Consider the following 16300-nt stretch of genomic DNA (forward strand, 5'->3'; position numbering starts at 1 on the left):
TCAAAGCTCTTGTTTTTAAAAATTTCATAAGATTTATTTCTGTAGATTCTAATTTTGACATTTTACAAAGTTTTCTTTTCTTTTTTTTCTTTCCCCATGCCCTCAACTAGTAGGAGTGGAATTTTAGAATGCTAGTGTTAGGATATCAATTGACACTTGATTCAAGCTAATTTTTACTTTCTTAGTCAGGCCTTTAACCAAGTATAGTTTTTGTTGGCTGGAGGGTATTAGCCCCTTAGGTACTCAAATCTATGTAAATGAAATAGTAATATGATCAGACTTGAGTATTTTAAATTTTATGGGGAAAGAAAAGTATTAACATACATCTCAAAACTGGACAGAAGTTAATCTTTTATTTAAAATGAATAATAGCAACTGGTTAATCTGTTAACTGAGTTTTTTAATACTCATTAAGTGATATGTTTCAGTTAGTAACATTTAAAGAATTGTACTTTACCTCTTTAAGGATTTATATTTGAGGCAACAAGCTTCTGGCTTTAAAAATTTGTCAAGTGTAGTACATTCGTAACCTTACACATTATAAAGCAAAAAAGGAAGATTATTTAAGTGTTTTTAAGAAATCAGCTAGAAGTGATTAGGTTGGCCTAAAATCCTCTTAGTGATTTACAATATGTTAATGAATACAAAGGTTATAAAGGTTTTACGTTTTAGACTGTGCCTTTTATTTTTATTATGTTGGATAGGTGGTCTTGCTAATGAGTTCATATGCTTAATGTAATTTGTGTATGCATTTAAAAATTCATTTTACTGTTACGTTTTGCTTCGTCATTGCTTTCCTTATTCTGCATTTTCTGGTCATCTTCTGAATCTGCATCTTTTCTCTGCTAATTTCCTCCACAGCACCTTACCCACAGGGGCCTAGGATTTACCTGTGTCCCAGCTCCCCCTCTCTCTCTCCTGGTTCCCTTCATCTTAGACAGTCCTGTCTCCTCCTCTCGGAATCTAGCCTTCCCCCTCATCATTCTAGCCTTGTCAGCCCAGTTCTGAGGAAAAGTGTTTCTTTCAGTGAAGAGCTGTTCCTGGCTGCTTCTGGTATGATCACATTATGTCAGCTTTTTAATCCCTTTATTTTAAATCAGCTTTAAAAAAAATTATTTATTTTATATTATAAAGAAGTATTGGGTATTTTACACAGGATGCACTTCAGAGTTAAATGATTAAAATTATGAGGACATGATTGAGGACTGGTAGATAATTATGAATAAGCTGCTAAAACTATTTTATATATTTAAAAAATGATATGTCTAAGGACATAGATCAGCATATTTCCAATAATTATTAGGTTCTCATTATTAGAGTTTCCATTTTAGATGCTTTACTTTGTTTCCCTTCATACCAATTCTGTTCATGTTGGACCTGTACCATCATGTTGCTAAACCATATGGTTACATTAGTAAATTACTCTGTTTGAATCAGTTTAAGTCTCATTTGGATATTCTTTTATTATCCATTTTTTTTCTGTCCATTGCATTAATTTTCAAATTATTCTGCTGAATTTTCTGATGTTTCATTTATCTCTACAAAATAATATTTTATTTTATGGCTTTCAATATGCTTCATATACAGATCTTAATTTTATTTATTTGTTTAGTATTGTATAGTCTCTAAAAGAACATGTTTAGGTTACTACAAGAAACATGAATTTCTTTTTTATTTTAAAATAACAGAATGGGACTATACATATGCTAACCTTTGTTTCCTTATCCAAGAACAGCTAAAAATGTAAAAGTGAATTAGTTCTTCTGTAAGTCATTGTATTAAATCTGTATGTATCTTTAGTTTTGAAAGGATGGGATTAAATGTTAAGTCCTGTGCATAGAGCACTGGCCTCTCACCTTTCCCCTGCTTTCTGTAATTCTTTGGCCATAGTTGGTCTATTGAAATTATCAAAAGAATAAAATAAGGTAGGGAAAGAACTTTAAAATTAAGCCTTTAAAAAACACATTTAAGAGCTTGGGAAATACAGTTCTTTCATCCATAACTGTACATTTGTGATGTGTCTATTATATGTCCATGATTTTTAGTTTCTTAAAAAACTTTTCTGTTGATTTTTGCTAATAAGTGTTGAAAACTGAATATTATTACATTTCTGTCATAAATTTTATGTTTAGGAATGGGAAGTTGTCAGGAAATAGATTTGATTACATTTCAAAATTGCCTAAAATTCATGCTCTCTAGAAAATTTTGTAATGGAATATTTTAAATAAGCATGATTAGTGCTTTTCTTCCCTATATTTACTTTTATACATTTTTTCTTTCGTTTGAATATTCTTAAATTTGTTGACATAGTAATTTGTATTACCTTGAATATTATTTGGAAGATGCAACTATTAAAAATTAAATATACAAAAATTCATTTTGTTAATGTAAGTTTTAAAATAGTTTTTTAGAACAAAATAAATCTGTATCTACCTGTGATCAGTAGGACTTTGACGTTCTGCTTCTAAAGAAAACTGAATAAAATGGAGTAAATACGTGCTTAGTTGCCATCACAAATACTTTAAATATTGATTATTTTAACAGATTTTGACTCATGATAATTATGAAGATGAATGCAATTAAACTCTGTTTCTATAGTTGTTTCTTGGTTGTTATTTATGTACTGATGTTCTGTAGGAATGGGAAGTGGTAGTGCTGGAAAAGAAGGGGGGCCATTCAAAGCTCTTTTAAGACAACAGACTCAGTCAGCACTGGAACAGAGGGTAAGAGTCATTCAACATTCTTTATTTTTACACTGTTAATATGATTTTGTTATGCTTCCATGTACTTATTATAACTTACTTCATAGACTGGTTTTGATCATGTATCTGTAATACTATAGTTTCAAAGTCTAAATATTTAAGGTATCCAAATAATTTGTTTATGAATAAATCACTTTTAATTTGAAATAATTCTAGAACTGTTTTTGTTTTTTTTTTTTTCCAGTCTTTTATTAGAGATAATCTATTTGGAAATATACATTGAATGATGAAATCATTTCTTATTTTATATTGAAGTTATAAATAATATGTAAAAGGAAATAGTAGATGTTTTTCTAGAAAAAAACATTTTAGTTGTATTATATTAAAATAAGTCCTTAGCATATTAATATTTATTTGTTGAGATTATTTTTATCTGGCCAATCTCTTAGGGGTAAGAAATGAACAGTTCCATATTTCTACAGATTAACATAAATAATGTGGTTACTCTGTATGAATACATCTCTTAATGATTTTAAGTTTAATATTTAGTTAAATAATATTAAATGGGAAAATGAATAGTTGAAGTTTTTGGATGATATTTCTCTTTTTATTTTTTATTTTTTTGTATAACTTCATTGCTAAGGGAGGATCGCCTCATAGGTTCTGTAGAAGGCGGGTATGTTTCTGTACATGTGTCAGAGCCTCTTTCTTGTATTGGTAGCTTTCGTAGTTTTAATCTTGGTCATTTAAGTTTTATTTCAGCTTTAACAAATGTTGCCAGCTTTTTTTTCTTTTCATAATGCAAAGTTTTTTTTTTTTAATTTAATAGCACTACAAGGCTTACTTTTTTTTTCTACTTAACTAATACAGTGCATGATTTTATATGTCATACAGTTACTTGAAGGCGTTGTTCCATAGCTTCCATTATGCCTGATTGGAAAGTTACAAGCATTTATGGAATTTTCTTTTACATGTTCCATTTCACACTAGCATTTTCTTACAAAAAGGTAAAACAAATACCTGTAAAAGGATGCATTTTATGAAACAAAGATTTCTAGATACAGGACAATAATTTATTATTATTATTATTTTATATAAAATAAGCCAGTGCTTGGCTTTTACCCTGCATCAGGCAGCAGTTGCCTTTCAGCTACTCTTACACCTTGTTATGCCCACCAACTGATACCATGGAAAAGCCCACCTAAAACATTCAAACCACCCACTGAAACAGAGCATAGAGAAAGACGAAAAACGTGGAGAAGAGGGTCAGAATGAGAGTGAAGATGTATGTGTCCACCTACCATTTTTTAGGTCAGAATGCTCTTAACTCTTTGCTGTCCCCTGTTTTATAATCTCTCCAGAGTCCCTTACACCAGCAATTTTCCCTGTAGTCATTCTAGACTTCCCAGATTCCCTGTCATCTAATTACTATTCTAGAATTCACATGGGCAGGAAAACCTGGGTTACCTTGATGGTGGGTATGATGAGATTCTGCCTCTATTTTGCCTGTGACTTTGCTACCTCTACTAAGAACTTTCTGAGCATCTAGCTTTAAAAGAAAAAAATACTTAGTTCAGTGGAAATTGTTTGGATTCAGTTTGGATAAAATGTATGTTTTAAAACATGCTTTTGAACAGTCTTAAAATTCTGGACCCATGAACACATTGGGCATATATTAGTATATAATATTCATGGAATTAACAGCCAAAATGTGGAGAACTGTAGTTATCATTTACAACTTTGTACACCTGAGTTGGCAATGTATTTCACCTTAGCTGACCTTGATAACAGGTACTTGACTTTAAGAGACTGCCTCTCCACCCTTTGTGCATAGTAAATACAAAAAGCATTATGATCTTTGGCTTTCCCATTCATCTGTGGCTGCCGTTAGTATGGTTTTGTTTTGGGAAAAATTTGTACGGAGTTATGAGGAATTCTCCCCATATGTGTAGGATATGCCTTAACTCTGTTAAGTTGAATACTAGGTCAAGTTGAACACATGATCTACTTATATAATTTTTTATATTAATTTTTAAATACTCATTTCTCCCCCTTGCCACCCTTAATAAATTGTTTTTTTTTTCCCTTGAGGAAAAGAGAAACTTTATTTGTTCAACATCTTTTATGTTAATGGCTTATTCAAGTAGAAGTTCTCAAAAATAAAAGTGTTATTCTTTTCTCTCCTGAGCAATAAAAAATAAGTTGACAAGATCTTGGTAATAGGTATCAGATATTTGGGAGATGAGAAATGGAGAAAATCATTTTATTTAGAATTGGATTCCATCTGTCAACTATTTGGTATGAAGCAAACATTTATTTTTCAATATGACTTTTTTACACATAAGAAAAATGAAGGTGTTTTTTAGATTCTAGGATATATATTTTTCTACAGTAAAGAAACCTAGTTGACTAAGTTTAAACTAGTATTTACCAAATACATTTATCAGGGAGTCTTTCCATTTAAAATGCCTATTAGTGAGGAACATACTTTGGGAAACTGATATAAAGCAAACTCTTAATGAATTATGATCTTTTTAGAATTGGGGCTAAAATTATACAATAGATCATAGTAGGAATCTTGCATGGAGTTTTATATCTAGAAAGTTTACTCTGGTCTCTTGGGATAATAAAAAGAATATCTGAGTAAAAGATATTTAAATATCTTCTAAGAAAAATCCTATTTAAGTCTTAAAAAAATACTCCCATGTGTTCTCAGCTCTTTCAGATAGCATGGTTTTGAGCACATGCTGTTAAGTCAATTTATGCTGTATGCACTTGGCTTATGTCACAGCAACAACATATGAAGACTTGTGTAGATACCACAGGGCAACATACTTTAAATATTAGGACTTTCCATAGAAAATGTCTTCTACAGTAGCTGAAGTTCTCATCAAGGCATATGCTTGGGCTGATCTTAAGGAAGCTGGCCTTTTCAAAGGAAGAGAACCTATGAATTCAAGTGTAATAATAAACTAGAGATTAAAATCAACTCTTTAATTCAGTGTTTTAGCCAGAAATGTCAAGAAACCAGATGATAACAGTTTGTTGCTAGGCTCTCCTGAATTCAGTGTTTCACCTGAAACCTAATAGATATAATAGAATCTCCCTCATGGGTATAGCAAAAATTATAAAGCCTAGTTTTTAGATTCTTGGGCACAAGGCTGGTACTTTGTTTAAGTATCCCAGAGAGTTGCTGGTGATGGTGGTGAAAATAGGTGTTCATAGCAGCTGGCTGCAGATGATCAACAGTAGCTCTTCTGTGGAGGGTTGTCTGGAGATGTAGTTTTGGTGGAATAGCAATGCCATTATTAGGTTAAATATTGTGTGTGAAAGTGAGCGGGTGTGCTGATTGGATGAACTAGGGACATGTAGGACAGAGTTTAAATTGGCAAAGTGGGCCTCCCTCTTTGGTCAGCCATTCCCCTAGTTTTTCTACTATGACCAGCTCTAGTATGATGCCTCTTGTCCCTTTTGTCCCATCTTAAATTTGCAAAGAAGAGTCAAAGAACCTCAAATAGAGAAATCATTTAGGTGCATTTTTTCATACTTCTCTAAAATCTTATATACAGATGTTTTCCAGTGTGTGAAATTACCTAATTTATCTCTGTTTTCTTAGAAGGAAGTACTACTTTCCATTTAGCTTCCAAAGATTTTAGTTTCAGTGTCTCTTGCCCAGAATATTTGAAATGTTTATAAAGATTAAATGTAAAGTGCTTTTTTATACTATGCCTCAGTATTTTAAGGAAATTGAAAACTTCATTGTTCTTTAAAATTGAAAAAAAAATCTTAAGACCTAATTTATTAGGTAAAATACTCTAGTTTCTAATAGCATAAGCTTACCTATGCATTTCTAATTTAAAACATAAATTTAGGGGATTCAGATGGAAATAAGGAGGCATTTTGACTAAACAGTTTATAATACATTGAAAGTGAAATTCCCCTTCCATCTTCTCCCTTTTCCTCCTTTTCCTCTGCTTATCAGCTGGGCCAAACATACCCACTTCCATAGACTGTTTTTTTTTTATTCTTTTTTAATATAGCTTAGGTTTTTCTTAACCTTTGTTAACTTAAAGATTACTTCCAAGTTTTAACTGAATTTATTTCTAAGTGTGTGTATGTGTATATGTATACACACACACATAAATTTTATGCTGTGTCTTCGTGGGTTACTGAGGTATGCAAGAATCTTTGCATTTGTGCTAAATGACTCCAAGTTGCTATGCTTTGTGAATTATGCTTTTTGAGTTCGTATTCTCCATGCTTTAAGCAGCCAGTCAATAATCTTGCCGCTTTTAATGTGCCTGCTTCTAGTAGTCCTTGTATCTCTTTTATCTCCCAGCTCTTATTTGCTGCGTATAATCTGCTGTGGTTCAGAAGAAAAGATACTGATAAATTTTAGAAAATGTTCTTAGAATTTTATGTTTGTAATTACTGTATATCTGAATTTGAATATGATCTGCAGGGATCTCCTATAAAGTACATGAACTTTAGAACTTAGAACTGTAACAGTTCTTTTGATTATTGAGAGCCCTATTTTGCTTATTTTCCAGTTCTCAGTTATGTTCTGAATAGCTGAGGCTACTGGTAAGTGACTTCTGGTTAAGTGAGCTACATTAGTACTGCAGCCAGATAAGTCAGGTATTAACTTTCTCTTACTTGCATCCAGTTTGCATCATGTGAGAGGGGGCCTCTGTATTTGGGCAGCCACAGGAGCTTCCCTTTCATCCTGGGTGTTATTTCAGTGAATATCCTTTCTCTCTTGCATGCTTCTCTTTGTCTCTAAATTGATGAGATTGATGTCCTTGAGAGAGAAGGAGAGAATTAAGTTTGGAAGAGCTCGTGGAACTTGATTGCCTCCCTGGCTCTCATCTACATACCTCCCCCTTTTCCTTAAGGTGTATTTATGTCCTTATATTTTCTCCTGCTGCCCTGGTTTTGGTAGGGTAAAGAATCTCTCACAAGGATTCTGTACCCATCTAACTCGATTTTTTGCCCTAATCGTCACCTTTCTATGTATCTCTTAACGCACACTGCTCATGCCATCCCCCCATCCCCACACTCCCAGTCCCACGTTTTTTTAGAGCTTTTGCCCCAGGCCTTTAGAGGCTTTGCAAGTAGCCTACAGTCAGGTTTGTATGCAGGGGGCAGGGTGGTCTACCCAGCTGAGAAGTAGATGTGGGGTAGAGGGGTCAGGGAATCTCCTCTCATTGGAAAGTTGTATCACGGTAGGAGCTTGAGGGAAAGGAAGACTATGCTTAAATAGCTCAAGTCAGAACTCTGAGAACATGTTTTTCCATTGAGAATTGATAAAAAGAGGGTTTGGATTCTGTATAACATGGTATATATGGGAAAATGGATTAGAAACCCTAAACATCATAAGAACATTTTTACTACAAAGTATGTATAATGTATAATTGGTAGCCTTTTGTTAAGGGATCGAATTTATTTCCTTATGATAAGCATTTCTTTTTTGGTATCATTAATTTACAATTACATGAGGAACATTATGTTTACTAGACACCCCCATCACCAAGTCCCTGTTACAGTCTCTGATGATAAGCATTTTAACAAGCTAGTTTTTTGTACTTTACACGTGGTCAGTTGTTTCTTCCCCCATTCTTTCTGCTAGGAATTTCCATTTTTCACCTTGACGGCATTTCCTCCAGGATTTCTTACGCATGTTGGTGGTGTCGTTAGTGCGCGCTCTGTGAAGCTGCTGGATCGAATCCACAATCCTGGTATGTTCTTTGGAAGTTTGTTTTCTGTGTTTCATTTACTTAAATTGTGGTTATTAAAATTAATTTTTAGAATGTTGTTTGTTTAAGGCCGTATCTATCCAAAAAGAGGAGTGAAGAAGAAAGTGTAAACTAGCACATGTTGCTTTAAAAGATATGCACAGTAATTTTAATTAAAAATAAACTAAGTAGAAATATATTAGTTATTATACTTTTATACAAAACAAACAAATCTTGATTCATTTTTGGCCAAAGATGTAACTTTGAGAGAATCCTTAAGTAACTTTTGAGTCAGCTACTTTATTTGACCCAGGCAGATAACAAATTTTACAGTTTCACCATTGTGGCTGTTCTCTTAATGTAGTAAGTTAATTCTTTTCACTAGCATTAGCTTTTTATAGATTATTTAAATAATTTCCTTATTCCTAAAAGAAGCTTTCTTTTAAGATGTAATTATAAACACTGTGTAGAGCATCTAAGAATTTTTTAAAAATTACTGTCTCTGGGTCCTGGTTTCTTTTATGTAGCTGTTTGTTCTGTATAAGGAACAAATAAGAATAGTAGCTCACTCCTTTTAAACATGGGGCCATGATTATAACAGAAGAAAGGGATCAAAGCCCCAGAAATTTCAGGCCCTTGGATCAGAAATGTTTTGGTGATTTTTTCTTAATCTAAAATAAACTTGTTAAGTGTGGTAGGACCTTTCCATATAGAATGTTTTTTTGCATCTCTCATTGATTAAAAGCCCAGTAACTTGCTTGAGTCCCTTATAATTTGAATGACATACCTTAAAATTAAAGTTATATTAGTATTCTTATTTGGTATATATACATATATTTTCAGAAATTTTAAATTGTCACTTCCAATAATCTCTTCCTGAGGCTTGCCCTAACTGCTATAACAAAGAGGAAAATACTTTGAAATTAGTGCATGCAGAACATTGCAGGTAGTGATTTTGAGGATATAGAGCATTACTGTTCTTTTAAATTTTAAAAAAGTTTGTCTGTGCCCTGTGGTTTGATGTTATTTAAGTTAACAATTACAGAAAAACTGAGTGGATTTTTTCTAGACCCTGAGTGAGATTTCAGAAAAGCAATACTAGCTAGGATTATTTAACTAAAGCTGAACAAATGCATCTTTTAAGTGTCAGTCTTCTCTTTCTCTTTTCTGGTTTATTATTTTTCCCCTCTGTTCCTTAATTTTCTGGTCAGTTTAAGATCTTCATATAGTATTTGTATATTCTGTAGTAATTAAAGGCAAATTTAGACTGATGCCAGTTTAATGTAGAGACCTTGAAGACTCTGTCAAGTTCCTTATCTTTGTGTTTAGGAACTTTAATTATTTGGAAGGTGTAAGGAAATACTGAGTTATTTGATTTTTAACTGTTACTCAAGAATATTTACCTGTATTTCATTAGACCATTGACTTAAATATTTTGGTAGATGGTGCTCGCTGTCACATGATAGCTCTAAAAGTGGTTTCAGGAGTATATTCACTTGTTGGTGATGTCTAATGTCAGAAAACATTTTGATTTTATTGTTGCTTCCATGAACTCTGAGTAAGCTGTAGAGTCTGGGAGAACAAAGGAAGGTTACTTAAATAAGTTTAAAAGTAGAGAACTATATTTAAGATCACATTACTGTTTACAAAAACCTGCTTTTTGGGGTTTATCACACTTGCCAGTTTATTCTAGCTGTGTAAGAAATCTAAGAATCTAAGTCTGGGGAGGAAAACAGAACTCCTAACTGTAAGATACATTTTGTGTATTGTAATTACCAGCTTACCCATATTCTTCCTTTCAGAACATTTTCTCAGTTCACATGTAGAAATTCCCAGTTACTAATGGATTATTTCCTAAAAGATTATGACTGTATACATTTAAATGCTTTTAATGGTATATAAGTTGTATTTTAATTTTGCTTTCAATTAAGTACAAATGAATTTTATATTCAAATGGTACCAATATTTTAATATAAATGTCACATTCTTTCATTGTTTTACATATGTATTATGCATTAAAAGGAACACTTTATTAACATATTATTAATCTCTAGGGTCCCTTAAATAATTATTTTTCAATTTTAATTTGTTGAAAAAAACTGAATGGTAAAATAAAACTGCATATTAGCATCTACCATAATGATGATGTATTAATATCATGACACTGAGTTACTCTGCTAAGAGAAACTTATGATGGGTTGACATTAGCATGTGCTAATGTTAAAAGTGCTCTTTTTGCACTTAGTTGAATCTTGAAGCTATCTTTTTTGATTTAGTTAATGTGGGAAATTTTCATTTCACACTGAGTGTAGAAGGAAAAAAATCTTATTTTAAAACCACCACCTCCTGAAAACTCTACTGATTATTATTTTGGAGGTGTTACTTCTTTTAGAGCTTCCTCCTTTGTTAAATTTTAAGCAAACAGGATCATATAACAAGGGAAAGAATGGGGTGGTTTTAAAAATCAAGGTAATTATCTTAAACAGTTAGACTTTAGTTACTGTTAGATTATGATAGCATGCTTCTTCTTCCCTTTCTATTTCTACTTCTTATTAACTCTGCTGTCTGTGTCTTTCCAGTTCCTGTCGAGTGGTGTTGTCAATTGTGTTCTTGTTTGTAGTGTTTTTTGTTTTTTTCCCCTACTATTCTGCACCTAAAACTGATCTACTAATTTGCTGTTTTGAACTCAGCCTTTGTCGGAATTATGGGTAACACAAGATCTTACAAACTGCTAGACTGGAATAGTTTCAATTCAGGTATTTTAATGGTCATTCAGTACTACATATGCTGACAAAAATTATGGCAGCTCAGTGAAGTTCTTAGAAATGTTGTAGATTAAATAGGTTTAATGTCAATTTAGTTATATAGATATATTTTGTAGTACGTATGTTACAACTTCTGTAATTTCCATGGAAATGCAAATATAAAAATGTGTTAACTAAAATGGATTAAAACCATAGAAATACTATAAATTATGAATGACTTTTGTTAGGTGTTTAATTTTAAAAATGGTAACTAAATTATATTTATTATCTTTTGGACAGTTTTTTCATATAGGTAAATGACATAGGCATTAGTTTTACAATAAAGGAAACATTAAAGTAGTAAATGACTAGTTTAATAATCTTAAAATGTATTTAAACTTCAATTTAGATTTGAATATATTTAGTGTTGTATAAGTACTGTAAAAGTATAACTTTCTATTTATAGCTCTAGAAGTGTTTCAAAATTTGTTAAAAGCAGATTTGGGAGAATTAATAGCTTTCATAAGCTTTCCTCCTTCCCCTTCTGCATGAGAATATAATATTTCTTTTTATAAAGTAATTTTACATCTGGATATAGTTTGTAGCTTTTAAAGAAACTAACTTTACAGCTGATGATGTGGTTTAGAGTCAAAGCCAATTTTTCTTTCTCATAAAAGTATATTCTCATAATAATATAAATATCTAAATTTTTGTTATTTATATTTCAGAATTAAATTTTTAAAAACCATTTGATTCATTAACAGAAGCTGATATTTTGCCTAAAGAACTTTTTTCTGTTCTTTGTCAGAAAGTTTATTTGTTTACAGAAAAACAAAAACAAATGCCAAGAGCTCAGCATTTTTAGATAATATCTCATAATCTTTTCAATATTGTAAACTTTTTTTGTTCTTCGGAGTCCAGGATGTAAGTTCTCATGTAAGTAATACATGTTTGACCACAAAGTCACCTACATTCATCGTACAGATTTACCTACATTCAGTTAAGTACACAATCTCATCAGTTCCAACCTTTGCAGATTTAGACTGACGTCAGTGGGTAAATCTTTAGGGCAATTACCTCGATTTCCTATTCAAGTTTTTGCTAACATGTTATGATGTTGATTGGAATTAAAATAATCATTTTTAATGTAATGTTTTAGTGAGAAATCAGAAATACCCTGGTGGATTCATTTAATAAAAATAATATATTTTTAAAACATAGGCAGTGTAGTGGGAAGAGAAAAAGGCTAATTTTGTAAGAAAAGGACATTGAGAGCAGATTGGTAATTAGTGATTTAAGGAGCTGAAACCTTGTCAGGGCAATGATGTTAAGATTGAGATGTGTGTAAGTCTGCTGATAGAACAGACTTGGGAAGTAGAAAAGGCAAAAGTTAAATCTTGTAAACACAATAAGACTTTGTCCTATGTAAGCCAAATTATAGAATTTGGCAAGGTAAAATATGGTTGAGGAAGTAGTGTATCTTGCCATCATTTAAAATAAAGTCAGGTAGTAAGTGTAGGAAAAAAGACAGATGTAAGTTATAGAATATTAAAGAATGCAAAAGACCTTTTCGTCTTAATGTTCTCAGAGTTGTATGCTTTTGATTGAGGTATTAGAATCTTTCTAATAATGCTACATATTCAGAAATCAGGCTGATTCTGATATTAGACTAGGAAAAATAACCTGATAATTCTGAAAAAATGATGTATTTGGTAAACATATTCAAATAATATATGTGTTCTTTCCTATAATTAGGGAATATTTAGCTACTGCTGTAGTGAATTACCATAGAAAATGAAGAATTGACCACATCAGTAAGAAAATAATTATTGATACAGTTTTCATTAATGCTAGAAATTGTTCATTCATATTTTATTTCCTGGTTTCTCTGACACCATGTGTTATGTGATTTACCATCAATTTAATAATAAACTTCCAAGAGGAAAGAGAAACAGCACTGTATTAAATATTAATTATTATGTGTCCTTATTTCAGAAACATGAAAATGGGAAAAGAGGTAGGAAAACATTTTATATCACAAAAATATTTCATGAAAAATGATCTATCATGAAAGCATTTTATTTGAGTTTGTTTTGTGCCATGCAGTTAGCTAGATAATAGGTGTGCGAAGATGCCAGTCCCCCTGTTTTCAGGAAGCTCCTATTCTGGAATGGTCGAAAAATATGTAAATGGTTTACAGCATGGTACGGTGTGATACAAGCTACAGAGTTAAAGAGGAAGCTGTGATTAACTGTGAGATGATAATTCTTGAGCTCAGATTTGAAGGATATATAGGAGGTTGATGTAGATTTATTTGGAGCCATGTTAATACATCCTTTGATCATAGTTCTGAAACTTCAAGCATTTGCAGAGCAAATAAATATTCAGTGATATTCACTTAGTCACTTCATAGGTTGAGTACAAAATGTCTTGGTTAGTTCAGCATTTTTTTCCTGTCCTCTTTTCTCCTGCTTTGCTTTCTTGATTTGTGTTAACTACAGTGATAGAAAATGTTTTTATAGAGAAGGAAGAAGGGAACTCAGTATCTGCAAATTTGTTTAAAAATTACTATCTTTTCTTATGTTTCTGGCCTGGTAACAAGCTTTGATAAAGACAAGAGGAATCTTATTGCTAGGAAGGGGGATGCAGCATTTGTGGATCTTGTGTGTAACATGCCAGAAACAGGGTGTGCATAGGAATAAGGGTAGCCCGTGGTCACTTTTGCATTAGATCGCTGACTATAGGATGGAGAATGGCTTTAAAAGCGACAAGACTAGAGCTAGGGAGACCCGTTCGCCCTGGCCAGATAAGTGAGTGACCTGGCTCTGGTGGTAATAGGAAAGTTAGAGTTTATAGAGCATTTATGATGTGCCAGGCACTCTTCCAAGTGCTGTATGGTAGTCATTTAATCTTCAAAACACAACTCTGAGGTTTAGGTACTATTCCTATTTTTTAAATAAGCAAAATGAAACAAAACAATTTTCCCAAGGTAAAATATTTAGAGAGTGGCTGAGGCACAATTTGAACCATACTATTGTGGCTTTAGGGTTTACACTCTTTAACCATAAATATTTAAAATGTAAAATAAGCAAGACTTGGTACTTAATAGAATGTGGTGAGTGAAATAGGCTCTTGGAAACTTTCAGCTGAGAGAGGGAGAGAGAGATTATGTTTATCAAGCATATCTGCAAGTCTAAAATCCTAGTGAGCAATCAAGTCCTAGTTTTTGGAAACTCAAGTTTATTGGACAATGAGTTGTAAAAAATATTTTTAAGAGTAAATTTTTAAAGTTGTAGCTCATTATTTCTCAGATACCTATGGTCTTTTTTTTCCTTCTGAGTTTACTGGAAGTAAAAAGTATTTCTGAATAGTTCATATATATAATTTTTAAATTAGTAGTAGTCTGTGTAGTTGAGGAAAATTTGTTTTTTTTTGTATAGGAAACATGTCAGTTCAGATATTTCTTCAGGAAGTGATACAAGGAAATACAAAGTAGTTATATAATATGGTTTAAAAAGTACTTGTTTGAAAAAGCTTCTGAACTTAGACAGCATGTTTGGTGAATGTTAAGTCCTGAGTTAGTAAAACAGGTTGTTTAAAACTATATAACTTTTCTTCTATTTTTGAGAAAACTTTATAAAGTTTTAAAAGCATGTTTTAGTCAGATTGTCGATTTTAGGACATTTTATACTTAGGATTTTCTCAATCTTACAATAGATCTTTTTGTTAATGATAACGGAAAGGATAAGTGGTCTGAATTTAGAAAATGTTACTCTTGTTAGTCATTAAAAGTACAGTTCTTTAGAAAATTCATTATTTGGGGGGCAAAAATTAGTTAAAACCTAGAAAAATAAGTATCATTTTTACTTTAAAAATATTTAAATTTTGACAAAATGTGAGTCAGCTGATGTGGAAGGAAATATTTATAGAATATTCATATCAGGCTGATGGTTCAATTTTTTTTTTCAGTTTTAAGTAAAAACCTCTTATTCAGGGGATGTTTGCAGATTGCCTGCCATGTCTTGAGCACAGCGTTGGGGATTGGGAACACCATTGTTTAGACAGGTGGACATCCAGGTGGACTGTTTTGTTTACATACCTAGTCCCCGCTAGTTCTTACAGGATTTAGCTCTGTGTGTGTGTGTGTGTGTGTGTGTGTGTGTGTGTATTAGTATTAGTTAAGTGGACATAGGCTTTCTCAGAACTTGAATTCTACTGATGATCTCAGCAGTTATTCTTCTTACTGAGAAGTACTCATGAGCAGATGTGCAAACTAAGCCTTAAGTGGTTAAACAGCTTTTGGTTTTCAGTCTTTCAATAAGGTTTTTAGGAAGTAGATACATAGAGTTCAAAAAGGCATAAATACAGTATGTATGAAATGTGAATGTTTCTTTATATATGCTATATACATAGACAAATGTAATATATAATTTCTCCTCTGTAACTAGATATTCATTACTTCCTTTCTTTCCTAACTGTAAAAAAGTCAGATATGTACTCTCCTTAATTGTGAAATTTCACTCTTTATACATATATATATATATATATATATATATATATACTGTATTGGGATATTCATTACATTATTATAGTGTAAGATGTAAATGTAACATATAATTTCCTTTCAATATGTGTATGTATATGTATATATATAAAGAGTAAAATTTCACAATTAAGGAATAGATTACATGTCTGCCTTTTTTTAACGAATAGTAAAGATTCCATTTTGGTCCAGCATGTATGATAGCTCAGCTACCATCCTAAGTGACTACGTCTAGATTTTGGTCTGGATTTGCACATCACTTCCTTTATAATGAGACTCTTCCTTCTAGTCTGATATTGAATCCCTACTTAGTCTGAGTTTGTATATGCCCCTGAACCTGAACTCTCTAATATCTATTTTTTATTAAAAGAATGTTTTTCTTTATAGAAGTATCTTTGATATACAATCTTACATTGATTTTAAGTATACAGCACAGTGGTTCAACAGTTCCCCATATTATTAAATGCTCACCCCCCCTAGTGCAGCTACTATCTGTTGCCATAGGAAGGTATTGAACTCTCTAATTTCTATTTCATTAGGGGAAATTTATCTTATTCAGAAGTTGTTTTGGGCTGG

General features: G+C 32.0%; 1 protein-coding gene across 27 annotated transcripts in view; it reads left to right on the forward strand.

Annotated features, from left to right (window-relative positions):
• C2CD5 (C2 calcium dependent domain containing 5) overlaps positions 1-16300 on the forward strand; it is an 86663-nt gene that overhangs the window by 26892 nt on the left and 43471 nt on the right. For 8 of the 27 annotated variants that reach the window (XM_037020328.2, XM_037020331.2, XM_037020333.2 and 5 more), the window contains exons 8-9: positions 2638-2723; positions 8332-8440. In XM_037020328.2, coding sequence (XP_036876223.1) covers positions 2638-2723; positions 8332-8440 — 195 coding nt within the window. Of the gene's footprint in view, positions 1-861; positions 1054-2637; positions 2724-3345; positions 3379-8331; positions 8441-11127; positions 11194-16300 lie in introns of all 27 variants that reach the window. The other 19 variants (XM_037020311.2, XM_037020312.2, XM_037020318.2 and 16 more) reach the window with 7 other exon arrangements.

Source organism: Manis javanica, chromosome 15, assembly GCF_040802235.1.
Source record: "Manis javanica isolate MJ-LG chromosome 15, MJ_LKY, whole genome shotgun sequence".
Taxonomy (NCBI): domain Eukaryota; kingdom Metazoa; phylum Chordata; class Mammalia; order Pholidota; family Manidae; genus Manis; species Manis javanica.